The sequence below is a fragment of the Gallinula chloropus genome (genome assembly GCF_964237585.1).
Source record: "Gallinula chloropus genome assembly, chromosome: 5".
Classification (NCBI taxonomy): Eukaryota; Metazoa; Chordata; class Aves; order Gruiformes; family Rallidae; genus Gallinula; species Gallinula chloropus.
The window spans coordinates 46,989,865-47,009,370 of record NC_140090.1 but is presented as its reverse complement, the minus strand read 5'-3'; the positions used below and the strand labels follow the sequence as shown (position 1 = coordinate 47,009,370).

The 19,506-nt window shown below is 46.7% G+C and overlaps 1 protein-coding gene across 1 annotated transcript in view; it reads left to right on the top strand.

The window, feature by feature from the left end:
- Positions 1 to 19,506, top strand: part of SGPL1 (sphingosine-1-phosphate lyase 1) — a 30,679-nt gene that overhangs the window by 6,820 nt on the left and 4,353 nt on the right. Inside the window, exons 2-7 of the mRNA XM_084264800.1 lie at positions 1,712 to 1,877; positions 4,384 to 4,451; positions 7,676 to 7,823; positions 9,796 to 9,875; positions 11,372 to 11,500; positions 18,246 to 18,334. Of these exons, the coding sequence (XP_084120926.1) occupies positions 1,712 to 1,877; positions 4,384 to 4,451; positions 7,676 to 7,823; positions 9,796 to 9,875; positions 11,372 to 11,500; positions 18,246 to 18,334 (680 nt within the window). The remainder of the gene's footprint in view (positions 1 to 1,711; positions 1,878 to 4,383; positions 4,452 to 7,675; positions 7,824 to 9,795; positions 9,876 to 11,371; positions 11,501 to 18,245; positions 18,335 to 19,506) is intronic.

The window sequence follows — 19,506 nt, the reverse complement described above, 5'->3', positions numbered from 1 at the left end:
GTCCTATGGGAAAGTGGGACAGGGGCTGTTCACCAGGGAGTGCAGGGATAGGACAAGGGCCAATGGCTTCAAGCTGAAAGGGAGCAGGATTAAGTTAAATGTTAGGAAGAAATTCCTCACTATGAGGGTGCTGAGGCCCTGGCCACAGGGTGCCCAGAGGGGTTGTGGAAGCCTCATTCTTGGAGGCGTTTAAGGCCAGGTTGGATGGGGCTTTGGGCAACCTGGTCTGATGAGAGTGTCCCTGCCCATGGCAGGGAGGTGGAACTAGATGATCTTTGAGGTCCCTTCCAACCCAAAGCATTTGATGATTCTTGAAGTTTTAGGGTTAAATCAGCTTTGTGGTGAGTGGGCATTAGGTAGGATGTTGCATAATCCCGGCAATGTATGTGGCTGTCTTATTTTCAAGGCTGAAATAGCTGGTGTAGTTTTCAATTGCCCTTTGCCCAAGGGGATGGGTGCTAATTTGACTTCTCGTAGCTGAGTGAGACCTGGTTTTGCCCAGTTCAGTCTGTGTCCCTTCAGCTTGTGCTGGGCCATGGGTGAGATTAATTTTCTGTGATGGGGTAACACTGGCATTTTGCTGGGATTTATTTTATCTGAGAAGGGAAGTTTAAGCAGCTTTTAATTTAGTGGTTTATTTATATCTATCTCTGCAAGCAGCTGTAAACCCACTGAGTACGATGGCACTGGTATTGAGGATGTTCTCTGTGGTTTGGAGGGTGAAGCTTTGTAGAGCTAAAGATGCTGCCCAGGTAGACTAGGTTTGATGGTGGGTTAAACTGAGGAGAAGGGTTGGGAAGAGTGTTGAGGGGTGGCTGAAGTTTTAAAAACAGTGAAATGCACAAGCTTTTGTCTGTAATGTGCAACAGTCCCCCCTATAGTTATTTTTGGGTATAGCTCCAAACAAGGTGGGGTTACTTAGGTCGTTCTTATCTCTGGAAGCCTTTTGTTCCAGAGAGTTGTACTGAAGGCCCCTGTTTCTGGAAAAAATTACATTTTTCCATTGTGTACATCCATTTGTTTTTCTCACCCTGATCTTCTGAGACTCTTGAAGAGAGTGTGCTGTGAAGATACTGATGAGGTACTTGGGCTCTGTCCTGACAGTACTTGCTAGCTTGACATTTTAACTGTTATTGTATCACACTTTGCTGTGGTGTGGTTTGGGTTTTTTTTTCTGGCAACAGCAATGTTTGTCTCTTACATCCTTCCTTTGTATTGAAAGTACTAATTTAATATTAAACTTAAGGAGTTACTGAGTACTTCTATCTTTAAAAATCTAGCCCTGAGTACTTAATAGACCTGTTTTGGTGGTACCTGATGAATGGTGGCTCCTCTGACAGATTTTCAGTCTTCCCTTGCCACCTGATAATTCCTTGGAGAAGAGTGCTGAGATGGACACACTTCTGTGTCTTGGGCTGTGATAAAATCTGGGGTTGAGCTTTGGGACCACAAAGCTTGCCCGTCTTGGAAGTCTGCGCTCTGCCCTTCTCTCTGAATGTTTGAAATCTCTCCAGATACGTATTTTTATCAGTAGAAAATGAATGACAACTCTCTCCTACCTGTTCTGTTTACAGGGATTAAGGAAAGCAGGAGGTCTGCATCCTAAAAAGCTCCTTTTAAAATAGACAATAGACCAGTGAACTTCTTGATGCCCCATTGGTGTGTCCTGTTTGAACTCCTCTCAATACCGTTCTTGTTTCCCTCTGTGCAGGATGCCATTACTCCCTACAAGGAAATCTTCCAGATGTACTGGGAGAAGGCAACGGGCTTTGTGAATGCCCGGTGTGCTGGGCTTGAACCCTGGCAGCTGGTGGGCCTGACGTTTTCTTCTACGCTTCTAAGTGTATGGCTGCACGGCTTCCTCTTCCAGTCTGAGAGTAAGTGTTTGAAACAGGGGATTTTCCTATGTTGGGGGAGGGAAGGGAGGGGGGAACGGGGTTCTGAAGCTGTGGAGGGAAGAGGAGGAAGCGAGGCTGAATGCCTGTTAATGCAGGCCTTCTGCTGTCAATCAGTATTAACAAACACCTCTTCTAAATTAAGGTCAAGGCCTGTCTGATCAATGAAACTCCTCCATTCCTTCAGAGGGGGGGTAGGGTCAGCCTGGAATGCACCTGCATCTCCTTCCCTTCCTCTGGTCTTCTTGCTTTTGGCTAAACCATTTACTTGCTTCGGCGCTCTCTTGCTCAGAGCCTGGGGAGATTCAGCTGAGCACTGGGTTCTTGTGAGCTTAGTCACTGGTGAAACGTATCTGGGTAACTCTTGCTTCTCTTCCTACTTGGTGGAGGAGATGTGGTTTTGATTCAATGTCTGGAGGCATGTTTCAAGGCATGTTTCATCCTCAGGACGTTCAGGATATAAATCAACACAATACCACGTGCCATTATCTTTTTTTTGTTGTTTTTGCAGAGCAGCTTCCTGTTTTGAGCAGTTTCTGATACTGACAGCTCTTCAGGGAGATATAATTTGTTTCTCTCTGGCTGTGTGATGGGCAGAGATCTCTGAGGAGGACATGGTGGTTTGCAGTTCCCACAGGCCTTAGGGTTACACTCCAGTGGCAGTTTGTTAAAATAGCCTAGTTTTAACTTGATGTTTGCTTCTGTGCCTCTCTGTTCCTCAACCAGCCTTTTTCCTTTTGAAAGTTGGGAGTTAGATGTTCCTACTACTCAGTTGTGGAAGGAACAAAATGGTTTGCAGCTCTGGGTGATATTAGCTTCTTGGCTAGTATTTGGCTGTTGCACAGTATTTTAAAGTATTGACTCACAGCTTTGAAGATCTGATTAGATTGTCTGAATTTTACAGGAGTTTGTGGTGTTCTTCCACAGGGGAAGCTGTTAATGAAACAGTGTTCATGCTGGAATGTGCGATGGGAATGTTACTGTCAGTGTTAATGAGTGTTTGATACAGGGTGAGCCAAACTGCAGTCACTGTCCTTCTCATAGCTTCTCAAAACATGTGTGAAGTGACAGATATGAATGGGGGAGAGGAATGATACAATTGTGAAGTCCTCAAATGGTTGATTTTTAAAGCTGGTTTAGTTATTTATTGGTGTGTCCTGCAATTGCTGGCGCTTGGTTGGAATGCCTGTAGGACTTGCAAGGCATTGCTGGTGGCTATAAAGCATCTGTGTCATCCTGCTTTCATTCCTGCCTTTAGAGCTATCCTGGGAGTTTTTCCAGTCATTGTCATCAGTAATTTCTGTCACTTCTGCTCTTCCCTCAAGTTGCCTCCCATTGCTTCAGGCCTTTTCCTATATCGGATGGCTGGATGCGGGGCAAACCCTTGCCCTGTTATTGCTGAACTACTTTTCCCTCTTCTGGGCCAGGAGCCTGTGGCATGTTGATGAGTGTTGTCATCTTGCAGTACTGTTCTGCCTTGAAGATGCAGAAAATAATTTCAAAAAAGCATTTTCCCCTTTTGCTGGAGACCTTTTCCATTAGCAAATCCTAAAGTCGCTCTTTCCTGTAAAACTCCCCAAGTGCAAATTTCCTTGTAAGGAAGGAAAGGAGTCAGAGTGGGGATTCCTACAGATGGCTGCTGTGCTGCAAGCGGGATGTTTCTGTGGCATGGTCTGTGTCTGAACCTTGCTCTTGCATGCTGTGGTGGTTTAGCCCTGGCTGGAGGCCACACACCCACCAAAGCTGCTCTATCACTCCCCATTTCAGTTGGACAGGGGAGACGATATATATCGAGAGGCTTAGGAATTGAGATAAGGACAGGGAGAGATCATTCTGTAATCAGTGTCGCAGGCAAAACTTCACTTGAGTCATGATTTCACTCCCTTCTTCCCCTCCCCATCATTGTGGGATGGGGAAGGGCAGGGAATGGGGTTTTGGTCAGTTCGTCACGAGTTGTTTTCCTTCTTGACTCGAGTGTCATTCCTCACACCCTTCCCCTGCTGCACCATGGGGTCCCACCCACAGCAGACAGTCCTCTACAAACTTCTCCAACATGAGTCCTTTCCTACGGGGCTTCAGCTCTTCACCAGCTGCCCTGGTGTGGGTCACTGCTATGGTGGACAGTCACAAATCACAGTGTGCCTCAAGTCTCTCGAGCCCAGACTGCTCCAGCCTGGTCCTTCACAGAGTCACAAGCCACTCCCTAGCAAACCTGCTTCAGCACGGATGTCTTTCTCTTGGTCATCACTCTGTCTGTCTGCATGGGCTGCAGGTGCTGGCAGAGGCTTGCTCCAGTGCTCACCTGTTTCACCGTGTCCCCTTGGTCCCTGCGTTGGTTTAGCTCTGCTTGGAAATGCTGAGCCTGTATCACGGGCTATATCAGAAGTTCAAAGCTTCCTGGATCTCCAGAAGTTCTGTGTTTGATTTTTATTTTTTTGTGTGTGTTCTTCCTTCAGTCTCAGGCTAATTTCTGACTTTTATCTTTCAGGTTTAACATCCCGAACTAAGAAACAGTTCTTCAAACTGCTGAGGAGAATGCCGTTCGTGGGGGCGATAGTAAGTGTCTGAACAGCTTGCCTTAGTGTTGACCCAGGTCCTGGCTTCAGGTGCAGGATTCTGCAGGAATGTTTCCTCACTGTTAGATTTTTAAGAAGATAGTCTGGCCCCTTCTTCTACAAATAAAATTGAATTGGATTTGTTCTTCTGAAGCAACAGTGTTTTTTTCTCAGGCAAGTGTAGAGAGAGCCAGGTGCTTGTTGTGCGACACAGAAGTTATTTCATCAGGTGACTGGCTGTGATTAGAGCTTGGATACCTATTAGCAGTTAGAACACAAAGGCATTGGAAGTCTGTGTGATCATCAAAATGAGACAAGCTTTAGTGTTTGGCATAAAACTATGAAATTGTGAATGTCAGCATGTTTTGGCACGTTAACAACTTTGTGGTTGAGAATTCAGGAAGAAATTCTTCCCTGTGAGGGCATTAAGACCCTGGCACAGGGTGCCGAGAGAAGCTGGGGCTGCTGCTGGATCCCTGGCAGTGTTCAAGGACAGGTTAGATGGGGCTTTGGGAACCCTGGGCTGATGGGGGGGTGTCCCTGCCTGTGGCAGGGGGTTGGAACTAAATGATCTTTGAGGTCCCTTCCAACCCAAAGCATTCTATGGAAGTGGTTCCCAAGTTTCTCACCCCAGCCCCTTTTATGTCATCTGAAGTGCCCCAGCTTTCACCCTCTGACTTGAATGTTGTTGATGAGAGGAATTAATTACTTGTTCTCTTCTGCTTGTATCTGATGTCTGCCCATTGGCAAAGGACACCTTCTGAGCCTCTTGTATACATTCCCTGTTTTGTCCAGACTTACCTTCCTGGGATGAGTGCTGTTAAGCAATCCTGTGCCAAAGGACTCCTGGTGTGTCCTATCTGTGTACCATTTCTGCTCTTTGCTGGACTGGTACATGATAACCTATCAGTTGCTTTCAGGAGACCTTGACTTTGAGGCATTCCAATGTCCAAAAGTCTTTAAAGCTGCTGATATCTTGTCACCTGTGTTCCCTGGAAAAAGAGTGTCTCCAATGTGTTGGGAGAAGTCTGAACCTAAGGTGTGGGTGAGAGGAAAGAAACCTCCCAGCTGTGCCTGTAGCAGAGATTTCTTAACTGTGATGCATTGCTGGACCTGGTGCTCACCAATGTGGGGGAGATCATTAAAGGTGTTAAGGTTGGAGACAGCCTGGGCTGCAGTGACCATGCCCTAGTTGAGTTTTTGAGCTCAAGGAATGTGGGCCTGGTGAAGAGTGGGATCAGGACCTTGAACTTTAGGAGCGCAAACTTTAGGCTGTTTAAGGACTTGTTGGCCAAGATCTCCTGGGAGGTGGTCCTTAGAGACAGAAACATTAAGGAAAGTTGGCTACTCTTTAAGGATGCCTTTCTGAGAGCTCAAGAGCTCTCTGTCGCTCTCTGTCCCTCTGAATAAGAAAGTGGGCAGGAAGGGCAGGAGACCAGCATGGCTAGGCAAGGACCTGCTGGCCAAAGTGAGGGAAAAGAAAGGCAAGTACAAGCTCTGGAAACAAGGGTGTGTTGCCTGGAAAGAATACAGGGATGCTGTTTGGTTTTGCGGAGATGGCATCAGGAAAGCCAAGGCACAGATGGAACTGAACTTGGTGAGGGATGTTAAAAACAACAAGGGATTTTACAGGTACATTGGCCTGAAGAGACAGGCCAAAGAGAGTGTACCCCCCTTGGTAAATGAGAAAGGAGAATTGGCTGCAACTGATGTGGAGAAGGCTGAGGTACTGAATGAGTTCTTTACCTCAGTCTTCTCTGGCAGCCAGGATTCTCCTAATTCTCAGGTCCCAGAACCTTGCATCCCTGGACCTCTAGGTAGGAACTGGGGGAGTAAATCCCCCCCCACTGTAAGGGCAGAGCAAGTCTGAGACCGCCTCATGAGGCTGAATGTCTGCAAGTCTATGGGGCCGGATGACATGCATCCCAGGGTCCTGAAGGAGCTGCTGATGTGGTTGCTGAGCCGCTCTCCACCATATTTGAAAAGTCGTGGCTGTCGGGCGAGGTCCCTGGGGACTGTAGAAAGGGTCACGTCACTCCCATTTATAAGAAGGGGAGCAAGGAAGACCCAGGGAATTACAGGCTGGTGAGCCTCACCTCTGTGCCTGGGAAGATCATGGAACAGATCCTCCTGGATCACATGTTGAAGCACATGAGGGATGAGTGAGTGATCTGGGACAGCCAGCACGGCTTCACCAAGGGAAGGTCGTGCCTCACCAATCTGGTGACCTTCTATGATGGAGTGACAGCATCGGGGGATAAAGAGAAGACAACTGATGTCATCTACCTGGACTTGTGCAAGGCCTTTGACACAGTCCCCCACCACATCCTTATCTCTAAATTGGAGAGATGTAGATTTGATGGGTGGACGATCCAGTGGATAAGAAACTGGTTGACAGAACGTAGATAAACGGTGGTGGTCAATGGGTCTATGTCCAGGTGGAGGCCGGTGACAAGCAGGATCCCCCAGGGGTCTGTCTTGGGACTGGTGCTCTTTAACATCTTTATTGATGACATCGATGATGGAATTGAGTGCACCCTCAGCAGGTTTGCAGATGACACCAAGCTGAGTGGTGTGGTTGACACAATAGAAGGAAAGGAATCCATCCAGAGGGATCTTGACAGGCTGGAAAGGTGGGCCCGGGTGAACCTAATGAGGTTCAACACTGCAAAGTGTCAGGTGTTGCACTTGGGCCAGAAGAATCCCAGACATAGATACAGACTGGGAGAAGAGCTCCTTGAGAGTAGCCCAGCTGAGAAGGATTTGGGGATTCTGGTGGATGAGAAACTTAACATGAGCCAGCAGTGTTCTCTTGCAGCTCGCAAGGCCAATGGTATCCTGGGCTCCATCAGCAGAGGGGTGGCCAGCAGGGACAGGGAGGACAATTCCCTCTCTACTCTCCACAATCATCTGTAGCAGTTACTTGGCATGGGTCTGGGCTGTTCCAGCTGGCATTCTCTTCAGCAATTACCAGTCTGGTTTAGAGACTTAGTGTGTGCCAGTTCACCGTTCCAGGCAGTTTGGTTTTTGGAGGGAGAGGTTGGTAGGATGGGAGAGTTGAACTGTGTGGCTGTCAACTCTGATACATGTTGTGGTCGTAGAGCTGCAACAGTTCCTTCTGCTCGATGGGATGGATGTAGGTAGTGAGTTCAACCTTGCATGTACTCAGCAATTACTTATAATGTGGCCAGTGCTGTTGTTGATAGGGTTTTCCTTTCTTTTTAGATTCAAAAGAAGATCGATGAGGCCTTGCACGATGTCACTTCAAGTTTATCCTTCCTGAAAGATGAAAAGGATTATATCAAAGCCTTGCCGGAACAAGGCATGAGCCAGCCTGAAGTGCTAGAGAAGATGAAAGAGTACAGCTCAAAAGGTAGGAGTGCAAGCCTGTACAGCAGCGGAGGTGGGTCTGTTTCATAGGCCTAACATTAGACTTACTCACTTAAATGAGATCTAATGACTCCTGCTCATGGTTTCATCTTAAATATTTATTCTCTGATATTCTCTGCTTGCAGATTTTTGTCTGTTTTCCTGTTGGAAGTGACTAAGGTCAGAATTCATGATGTCTAATACTGTATTTGGGTGTTTACAGGGAAATTTCATCCCTTCCCTTACCCCAGACTTACAGACCTATGATGGAAGAGCTGAGGAGAAATACGAAGGAAGCTATTTGAATGCGTTGTTGATAATATTTCTGAGCAGTTGCCTTGATGCTTGACGTTTACCAGAAATGTCTTTTCTGTGAAGCCTCAGGGAATATTTGTGATAAGTCCCCAACTTCCAAGCAGGATTTTTAGGGAATTTCCCAGACTGCCTCTTTTAATCAAAGTCATAGTATTTTGCACTGTGAAAATACCATTTAAGGAAGGTAGTTATGTTCTCCTGGCTTGAGTCCACATAACTGGTGTCTGAAACTTAGAGTTGTCTCATTCATGTAAATATTTCCACCCTGATTCATAGAATCATAGAATGTGTAAGGTTGGAAGGGACCTTTAGAGGCCATCTGGTCCGACTCCCTGCAGTAAGCAGGGACATCTTCGCTAGGTCAGGTCACTCAGAGCCCCATCAAGCCTGATCTTGAATGTCTCCAGGGATGGGGCCTCCTTCACGTCTCTGGGCAACCTGTGCCAGTGATCCACCACCCTCATGTTGAAGAACTTTTTCCTAATATCCAACCTAAGTCTCCCCTCTCTGAGTTTAAAACCATCATCCCTCGTTCTGTCACTCCATGTCCTTGCGAACAGTCCTTCCCCAGCTTTTCTGTAGCCACTTTCAGGTACTGGAAGGCTGCTATAAGGTTCCCCTCGAGCCTTCTCTTCTCCAGGCCGAACAAGCCCAACTCTCTCAGACTAATCCATGTACTGATTGCCCATAATGAGCGAATTTGGGTGACTTGCCATCCAGAGGAGATGATGTGACTGCCTGGCTCCTATCCCGGATTGAGAAATGCCTTGAATTTTCTGCTCGAACAGGGCATCCACTCCAAATTCAGAAGCAAACAGTTTTGCAGTTGAGGATCTTGTAACAACTTCCTTCTCTTCTACTTCTGTTTATTGCTTATGTAGCTTCTGTCTGCATTCCCCCAGAACAATTATTTCCTTCCTTTACTGGGTTCTTCATTCCTTGTTTCTTCTCTCCCTGTGTGCCTCTCCTTCCTACCCATGTGCACTCCTCTTTGGAAGTTGTTTGGTAATGAGGGTTGGATTGTGGCTTTGTTCCCACGAAGGATGCTAACAGGAGAGAGCAAATAACCAAAACAAGCAGAAATACACTGCTGGGGTGTTTGGGGAGGCAAAAACTTAGTTGGTTAAGTATCGCTACATTGGGCAGTAGGATGAAAATGACTTTTAAATGCTGATGCTGTTCCATCCACCTGCTGTCACTGGGTAAAGCTGCAGTGGCATGTTTTAGGTGAGATTTAATCCAGGCACCTGGCACTGTAGGTTTTAGCAACACAAGTGTGGCCTTTCCGTCTCAGCTCACAGTGGTGGTGGGTGCTCTGTGAAAACAGCCTTGACTGTACCCGCTGTAAGAATTCGGGTGGCTGGGCAGCAGTTGGGGGAGTAAGTGGATTTAGTATTAATATAACTGCTTGCTGCAGCTAGATCTTGTTTAGGTGCTGACACTGTAGTCTTTTACTTGGTGTTTGTGGAGCTCACGGGGTGCACGATGCCAGAGGCTTAGCGTTGCACGCAGCTAGCTCTGTGGCACAAGTGTCATACACGTTCCTTGTCTCTGAAATCTCCCAAGCTGAATGCCCATCCACAGAACTGGTGGGAGGACTTGGTTTGTGGTTTCTGAGAAGGGCTGCATTTGTGAGCAGTGTGCTCTCCCTTCTCTTTCAGGAGATGTACGTTGGCAGGATGGGAAGGTTTCAGGGACTGTGTACAGCGGCGAAGAGAAACTCACCCGTCTGCTAGTGAAGGTAAAACATGAGCAGTTGGACCTTTCCATCTTTGCAGATATCCTCAACATTTTCAGGGTGACCAGAAACCCTTCAATGCTGTTCCAGCATCTTTCAGAATAAATAGGGAAGATCTAAACCCAACTATGAAGGCAGAGCCTAGGGTAAACATAGATGGAATGGGAATCATTAGCAAAGCGTTTGGATGGTCCCTCAAAGCAGACAACTGGGATCCAATCGGATGAGAAGATATGTTTTGAGTAAGAAAGTTAAGAAGCTGGCTACAAGTGTACTGGAAACTGGTGCTGACAGTAATTCAGGGAATGGTAGGAGGGATGAAATTGCCATAGATCAGCTTCAGCAAGCTCCCCTGACAGATGTGCCTTTGCTGCAGGCTGGAGCAGAAGCATCCGTGGCTGTCCTGTTACTGGGAGTCTCTGGGATATTGGACTGGAACAGCTTCGCTGAGAAAAACTGAATTCCTCTTGGCTTAAGCAGAAAAAAAAAGTAGTTTGTAAAATGCTTCATGGCAGTCCAAATCTCACAACAATGGAGTGCTGGCATGCTTCAGTGGTGTCTTTGTTAGTTCTGTTTACCTTCCCAGAACTTTTCCCTTTGAGAAGGTTGAAAAATAACCTAAACAGCCCAAGGAATGTCTTCCAATAATTCAAGAGTATTTTTTTTTGCTATTGTGTCTTTGGTTTTATTTTTCCCCACTCCTTGCTGGAAAGGGAAGCCCAGGCCCCTCATTCCTGGGAGCAGCTTTGGGAACAGCTGGAATGAGCTCTGTTTGGTGGTTGATATCACTGTTTTCTTCTGTGGGTTGATGTTTCTTTGCTGCTTCCGGGGAAACATAAAGCTCAGAGCAACCTTACTAGAGGGGCCTTAGCTTGGAGCAAGTGTTGTGGAAAGATTTCCTGTTTGTGCTGATTATTGGCTGCCTTATTCTTCTATATGCCTTTTAACATCCTTGCAGTTGCTTTTTGATCTCGATTGCAGGAGATCAGATCTGGCCTCTTCCAGCCTTATCCCACGAGTCCACTCCTGCAGAACAAGCATGAAATATTAGTTTCCATGTTCACTTTTGTGGTGGTCTGGGTGGGCATTTCTGCTTTACTAGCTGCTTTAGAATTCCCCTTTAATAGTCAGCTGGAAAACCGGTTTGGTTGTTTTTCGGCCTGCTTTGTGTAAAGCAGTCAGGGGGTGCATATTGCATTCTTTCATAAAAACAGCAAAATGCTTAAACCTGCGTTTACAACAAGAAATATTGCTGTGTGGTAGGATCGCTTCAGAGACCAGGATGCCCTAGAAGAACAAATTATTTTTTTTAAACCCCTCAGCAGTAGCTTCACTGCGTGTGGAATTCACTTGCAGCAGAAGTCTGAGGTGATCTGCAGTATCGTTATGGCTAAATGCATCTAATTTGCTTCTATAGAGTGTATAGTGAGTCCTCAGACCTGCACTGATAATCCAGCTTTTCATATGCAAGGCTAATATTCTGCCTTTGTTTCCTGAAGGTGTATGAAGAGTTTGCCTGGAGTAACCCTCTCCATCCGGATATATTCCCTGGCTTGAGGAAGATGGAAGCGGAAGTAGTGAGGATTGCCTGCACGCTCTTCAACGGGGGCCCCAACTCCTGTGGTGCAGTAAGTAACCTGCCTTCAGGTGTCCCGTGGGAACACTTTGGATATTTCTGACTGATTTCAGCACAAATGCGCTTTCTGGTATCCAGCAGAGGCTGAAGCTGAGCTCATTGTGGCTTCTGTATGGGAGACAGTTGCTAATTGCTGTTAGTGAAGCTTTACGAGAGACAGTAAAACTCTGGGAAGTAGGTCTTTAGATGAGACTATTTACCTCAGCTTTTTTTCACTCTCTTAAATGATACAGGCTTTGATGGTGCTTGGAAAAGAGAACCAGCGTAGTGTAGGCTGGCTGGCTGGCAGTGGGGGATGATGAACAGAACGGTGTCGCTTTGAGTAGCTCCCCTCAGTTTTAATCTCTGAACTGGAAATCTGAGAGCCTGCCAGGGTGCTGAGATTGAGGACAAGGCTGGCTGGCTGGTCACCAACAAGCAGCTCGAAGTGTTGATGATCAAGCAGGCATGGCACATATTGTCATCTGTCCAGCTGGGAAGCTGTCTTTCCGGGCTTACATGGTCTTCCAGTGTGGAAACTGTACTTCAAGCCTTGATAGAGTCCATGGCAAGAGCCTTGATGTGTGTTTTTAAACAGAGGCTTGGTCAAAGAGCCAAAGACAGGAAGTTGCATGGTGAATTATTGTTATAAGCCGTGGCTTCTTACTGCTCCTCTCTCTTCCTTTACCTTTTTGTTAAGAATCCTCAGGCTGGATTCTCTCCCTGTTTACGTGGGATGGTGAGGCCTTAGCTCCTGGCATGGTGGTCAGGTGCAGCTGGGATAGATTGCTTCATAGCTTGCAAAGAAGTAGTTCTGTTGGTGAGAGGAATCCAGATGAGATGTTGACACAAGTTTAGGAGGTGAACTATCCTTGACTGAACTTCATTGACATTTGGAGGCTTGGTTGTGTTAAGGAGGGTAAGTACTGGAGTAACCTTATCGTAGGTGTAATTGGGACCAAACTCCAGCTGTGTGAAGATGAACCTTGATCGTACAGTGTCCAGGGAACATGATTGCTTTTGATAGTAGGAGGTTGCACCCCGTGGCCTGGCATGTCAGGACTATATTCCTTGTGCCACCTTAGAGTTTAGAGAAGGGCATGTGCCCCTCTGCTTACTAAAAAAGCATCACACCTCATCTCCTTCCTGGTTTGCAGTGCTGAGAACACGGCTGTGATGATCCCTGGAGGGGGGGAAGAGGCATCAAGCTGTTGAAACTTGTTTTTGTGGAGAATTGAGATGCCAATGGATACCCCAGTGAGATAGCTCTGTGGCACTTACTGTGTGCTTGGAGAGCTTGGCTCACTGAAGGCTGCAACATGTGTGTTTTGGCTTCTGTTACACAAAGTGTTTGTTGTGAAAGTGCCAGCTCTCCGTCCTGTGCGCTCTGTCCCTGAAATAGCAAAGTAGAATTGCTTGGGAGGCTCAGAATGAGGTAAAATCAGCTGAAACAATCAGGTGGCCATCAGGGCCCGTGTGTTCTGTGGGGAACCCCGCTTTTCTCCTCTGCTCCTTCCTTCTTCCCCGCCCTTCAGAGGGTTGTGCTACAGAGCTGCAGCTGAGATGTAGGCAGAAGCCGAGCACGCAACCTCCCTTGGAGTTACCTTCTAGCTGGTTGAACAGTCAAATTTGCAGCCTGAGAGGGAGGGTTGAAAAGTTGATTAGCCGGAAACAGAAGATTAATTGCATCCTCGTAATTATCTTGTGCAAACTAGTCTCTCCAGTGGACTTTTTGTCCTCCTCCCATGTTGCTCTTCCTGACTCTGGAGAGTGCCCAGAGCTGCTAATCATTGATGGAGAGGTGTGGGTGGATATTTAGGGGGTACATGCTCTTTCAGTACTTGGGATTAAAGACTTATTTTCTTCTCCCCAAAACGGAACTAAACATTTCAGAGTTATTTCTGGGGGATTTGGATAGTTATAAAGACGTTTAAAGAGAATTTTTCCCACCCTTCTGCATCCTGAATCTCATCACTGCCCGAGGAGCAGTGTGCTGTAGTGCTAGGTCCCTGTCCACTGGGTTTACTAACCTGATATAAGCATCTGGGACTGCCTGTCCCATTTTGTTGGTGCTGGTCTCCAAAGGCAGATGTTTGGTGGTTGTGAAGAGTGTGTCTGGCTGTGCTACGTGGGGAAAAACCAAACCCAAAAGTTTTTGTCTGTGCTTCTGGGGGAGGTGATTTCACTTCCTTTGTGCTCTTGATTTCCACGCCATGGTGCACAACAGTGCTTTTCTGGGGGGCTAATTGTTGCTCAGACTAGGGAAAAGGCAGCGCAGTGGTGTGTTTGTGTTGTTTCCAGGACCTTCAGCAGCAGCCTGGGGATCCCTGGGTGGTCCTGCCATGTGGACATCTTCCTAGGCAGGATACCTGGAGAGCAGTCCCTTACTTCCTCCTGGAACATTTTTGCTGTGTTAATAAATGCTCAAACGAAACGTGTCTCTTCTTTTAGATCTGAGTGCTAAAGCAGGTGAGCAGCTCATGTTATTTGCAGGAGGGGCCTTTATTTGAGATGTAGGGGCTGTAATTCTCCTTGGGTTGAAAGTGGGCATGAAACCCCTGACAATACCTTTATGGTGGGGGGTGTGCAGGCATGGCTTTGGCCTTAAATCACACTGAGAGGTGATCTAGGTTTTTTGAGCAGTTTTAAAAGGTAACAATTTTCAGCAGCAAGATGGGTGCTTCCTATTTCTCACTAATTACTACCCATTGTTCTTCTAATCATGTTCTGCAAGAGCAGAGAAACAGGACTTGGTGATTTCTTTCCTTTTTTTGGGGGGGTGGGGGGGACGCGTGCTCCCAGGAGATTCTAATCAAATCCTTGCAGTGATTTAGAAAGACTAATTAATTGTGTAGAGGAGGAATTGGAAGGAGTTTGTTCTTGTCTGGTGTGTGTGCATGTTCCTGGTCACATGGTGCTGGCACTGTGGATTCCCCTCTGATTTTTGGGGAAATATCACCACTTTTACGGAAGCTTAAATGATTATTTTCTTTTTCTAGCTGTTTTTTTGAACTTGAAAAAAAAGGGCAGCTTTGAAGTGCAGGGTGAAAATCACATGGGGTGTGTGTGTGGGGGTATTTGATGCCAGTCTCTTTACAAATTCATCTCTACAGTTACTCTGCAGCAGAGAACAGGATAGAGAGGTAAAATAAGTGGGTGCACATCTAAGGTCCCCATGGAATTTGGTTTGTCTTTTCCTCACAGACTCTGGGGCTTCCAAACTTTGTTGTAGAGCTGAGTGTTTGAAGTAGGACTTTTAGCAGTGAAACATGAGTGATGTGTCTTGGAGGTGGGCCTTAAACTCTCCAGACCTTCTCAGATTTTATCTGTAGGGCTGAGCAGGTCACTATGAGAAAGACCACTAATAGAATTTGCAATCTGCAGGTTTATGGGGCTTTTATGTGAGTCTGCCACTATGCTACGACTGTGCAGCGGATTGGGATATATTTGTACTCTAATGCTACCTTAGAAATAAATAGTAGTTCACTTTCCTTACCCACAGTGTGTTTTGGCTCGGTGAAAGCTTTTGGTCAGCTTTGTCTCCAGGGTTTGAATGGATGGATTTCTGAAGGTGAAAACACGAGCAAAACTTTTAGGGAACTGGGACTGAAGTGGTTCTTTTACTCCTGACAGTGACACCTGAGTTGTGTGGCCAAAGAAATCCTGGAATAAGGACAGTACTCTTGTTGCTGGTTTAGTGTTTTAGTGTTGAGGGTCTGAGCACTAGGAGCAGCGGAAGGGATATGCTTAGTTTAGAAAGCAGGAGAGGGATGTTTTTTTCCCTGCTCTTCCTCCTCTCCCCTCCCAGTTGGTAGAAGTGAAATGGAGAACAAAAGAGCCTTCTTGCTTGCCTTTTCCCACATACTTTGCCTGGCTTTTGAAGATAGCGCTGGATTGGAAAGCTGCTTTGAAACAATGCTCGTTTCCAGCCCATGGCATTGCTTGAGCCTGTGGACTTCCATTTAGAGGGGGTGGGGTGGGGGTGGGGAACCCAACAACCCATAAAAATATTTGTGCAAGCTATTGGCAGGTGCTGAATCACTGCGTGTTGGCTGGGTGCCAGCATGCCGCAGGCGGCAGGGAGGTTGTATCCCGTGACAGCAACTCAATCCCTGGCTGTAGCAGGAGTTTGGAGTTGATAGAGGACCCGATGAAGCCTCCTGTAAAGGAGCAGACTCCCTCTGCAGGTATAAACTGCCTGGACCAAAAGGGATTTCGCTGTCCCAGTTGCACCAGGTCGAGCTGCTCTGGCACATCTCCATGGTGTACACTCATGTTGGTACTGATGCGGGCCAGTTTAGGAGGCTGAGCTGGTTGAAATGCATCTTTTTGGGTGGATTTTCAGCTGCCTGAACAAGCTTTCTCTGTGGCCACTTATGTGTCTGGGATCCATCCTGGATGCTGTCTTTCACTTTGCATCTGACTCCTGAGAAGCATTGACTCTGACCTCTCAAAAACCTGCTCAATGTTCCTGTGTAAGTCATCAGCCAGACTGGAAGAAAGGTTTGTTGCTTGTAAGGATAAGATGCTGGTGCTTAGATGCAAAGGGGAAGAATCACAGAATGGTAGGGAGTGGAAGGGATCTCGAAAGATCATCTAGTCCAAGCCCCCTGCCAGAGCAGGATCACCCAGCCTAGATCACAGGAACATGTCCAGGTCTGTTTGAATGTCTACAGAGATGTCAACTCCACAATCTCTCTGGGCAGCCTGTCCCAGGGCTCTGTCACCCTCACAGTGAAAAGGCTTTTCATTATGTTCACATGGAATCTCCTCAAGCTTGCACCCATTGCCCCTTGATTGTTGGACATCACTGAGAAGAAGACAGTTCAGAGGCTGGTTTTCAAAGAGCAGATTAGCTGGGTGAGAAGTAGGGACTGCTTGCTCAACAAGGAGCAGGCACAAAGCGCCTGGTGTTTGTTAGTGGGAGTCCCAAGATCCCTGAATCACGCTGAGTGAAGCTTTCATAACCATTGTGATGTTGTAAGCAATGCAAGTATGCAATAGTGCCATTCCTTTTCTCCCACCCAGCAGTAGGAAGCCAGACCTTGTTATATTGGCTTCCCCAACCCACCTTCCCCCCAACTTCCCAAAGGAAATAGCTGACAACTTCATGGATCTTTTAAAAGAAAGGTTGATAAGTGAGTGACACAACCCGTAACACTCAGGACATTGTGTTCCTGGTACCATCTCTTTGCTTTGTGAGAAATGCAATGGTTTCTTTATCCAGTATGCGGCTCTCCTACGGTCTGTCTGTGGCAGCTGTTGCTTTTAAACTACCAGAAAAGCAGAAATGGTCTGTGGTGCGGCAGTCACTTCCACATTGCCTCTGGTGGCAGCTGCTGCTGGCTTGGCTTGCACTAGGAACAAATGTGGCAGGCTGTTCTACGTGCCTGTGAACTTTGTTCCTTCTCTTTGGACCTAATGGTTAGTCATTGTCACGCGGTTGCGCTTTTGGGGGTTTGTAGCTATGCCAGCTGGGAAAAACCCTGAAGGAAAACCTGGGCTAGCAGATGTTGTAAGGCATGGAAATGTGATTGCATCCTCTTTATGTTTGTGTGCTTTTTGAGGAAGAGGTTAAAAGGGGAAGTTCCAGTTGGTTCTGCAGATCTGAGGACCAAATCAGTCCTCTGTAAGCACTGTTAGATAGCTTTTGATTCCTGCTTTTTCCCCTGCACTTCTGCATACCTGTCCCAGATACCAGCCACCCTTGGGTTACAGCTCACCCGCTGTAGCAGTAAGTCCTAAAGAGCAATGTTGCACTTTTCTGGGTTAAAATTTTATTTTGATGGGTTTGGGCCCACACATGTCCATCCCCCCTGCACGTCAGGGGTCCTGAAGGCAGGCTGGCAAGAGACACTCTTTCCTTTGAAGAGTTCAATTTGTTACTGGCATCCACATTGGAGTGCCAGTATGCAATAGTAAACTGGATTGAACGGCTTGTGCATGTACCTTCCTCCATTCCAGCTCCTGGTGCATACCTCTGTGCTGTCCTGGGGTCAGGGCAAAGGGGGCTGGGACAGCTCGGGGGGTGGCTGGGTTGCATGGATACTGCAAGACTCACTGCGGAGTGCAATGCAGAAATGCCCCTAGGTGTAAAATTTCTTGGCTCTTTGAGGATTTACAAGCTCTGGCTTGGTGGTGACCCAGACCTGGTCTCTGTGGAGACAGGGTGGGAGAGGGCTCTGTGTCTTGTGGTGCAGCAGGTTCTGGGAAGGTTTTGTAGCTCAGGAGTGGTGCCAACCCTGAGCTGGCTCCATGCCTCAGCATGGCACTGCTCCAGACCTAATGAAGCCTGCTGGACTTCAGTTAACTTAATACAGAATCAACTTTGTTGTTTCCGTATATATGGCATGATTAGTCTGTAATCCAGACAAACAATCCCTAGGTAATCAAGAGTGAAGCATGTACTAGTTGGTTCCACAAGGTGTAGTCATGCTTGGCAGCTAGTGACCAGGCAGCATGGTCCCTTCTCATCAGGCTTTTGAGTTGGATATACTTAATATATATATTCCCAGTGTCTTTTTTCCTTTTCCCTCTCCCCCTTTAAAGAAGTCAACATTTATTTAAGCTCATTGTCAGAAACCTACCTCGAGCTGTTCCGCAGAGTTTGTTTGAAAACCAAAGTGTTGGTGCCATGCATCTCTTGCCTCAAACATCTCTGGGCAAAGATGCTCTGCCAGCATCCCTCTTTTGCCTTACTTTTCCACAACATCCATGTAAGTGGTTATTTTCTTGTTTGCTGCTTTCCTTCAAAACAGATGACATCGGGGGGGACAGAGAGCATTCTGATGGCCTGCAAGGCGTACCGGGACCTGGCTTACGAGAGAGGCATCAAGCAGCCAGAAATGTGAGCATTACCTCTGTACTTTGGTTTGTGCTTCGGAACTTGTGGGATCTCTTATTCCTTTGGAATATTCCTCTTTTTTATTCCTGTAGGTGGCCGGTGGACCCCAATATTCCTTCATTTCATAGCTCACTACCACCTCCTTCTTGTCCATCTCTCTGAAGGAGAGGAACCTGAGTTGAAAGAAGTGGTCCAAAAGCACAGGAACTTTTAAGCAGGAGGCTTGAATGTCTGGTGGGGAGCAGATGCATTTTGGGAATACCTGTGTGCTGCTCTAGGCAGAGCCTGCTCATTTCAGCTTTGAGCTGCGCTCGAGCAGAAATTGTCAGACTCTTTGAAGTGTTTAAGGGGTTTGATTTATTCAGATCAAAGAGGGTTTAGCCTGAAAACTCTGAGCCTAGAGTTGGGGCTGAGATGAGGAATTGTGTTAATCAGTACACTGCTAATACAGGTTTTGCTTTCTCTAAATGTGCTGTTTTCTAGATAATGAATCAAGAAATGCTTCTGTGGTTAATTGCTTATGGAGGGGAACATAGAGATGAAATGCTGTGGTGTTCATCTGCTGAATTCCTGGGGATTTTCTTTTCCTTCTCTTAATGTTTTGGCATGCTGATAAAGACATGGTGCCTCAGAAAACAAGACCAATTAAGGCTGCTCAACCACTGCCATTAGAGGTGGAGAGATGACAAATATTGTGTTCGCTTGGTGTATTTATGCTGCTCCCTCCTGTTTGTATTGCCATCTGCCCCTCTCAGGGAGGGTAACTGGTCGGAGGCAATACAGTGTTGTCTGATATGACAACAAATTAACTTTCTTGGAAAGTCTGGTTCCTGATTCCCAGAAGACCATGCAGTGTATTAGAATAACTTCAGCAGGCTTTCTTTGGGGTGTTCAAGGTAGACTGTCACTTCAGAACAGCATGTGGCCTCTCATCTGTCCCAGAGAACATTTTCCCCAGTATGTTTATTTTAACCTGTATGAGTTTTGGCTAGTTTGAAATATAGAATCATAGAATGTATTGGGTTTGGACTTTAAAGGTCATCTAGTCCAACCCCCAACATGCAGCTGACCAGTTTGTGACCTCTCTGTCACATGAAAATACCTACAAATTGTGTCTTTTGTCTCTTCTCCCCCTTCCTGTTCATGGCAAGGCTTAGGGTGCTGCCTAGGTTGAT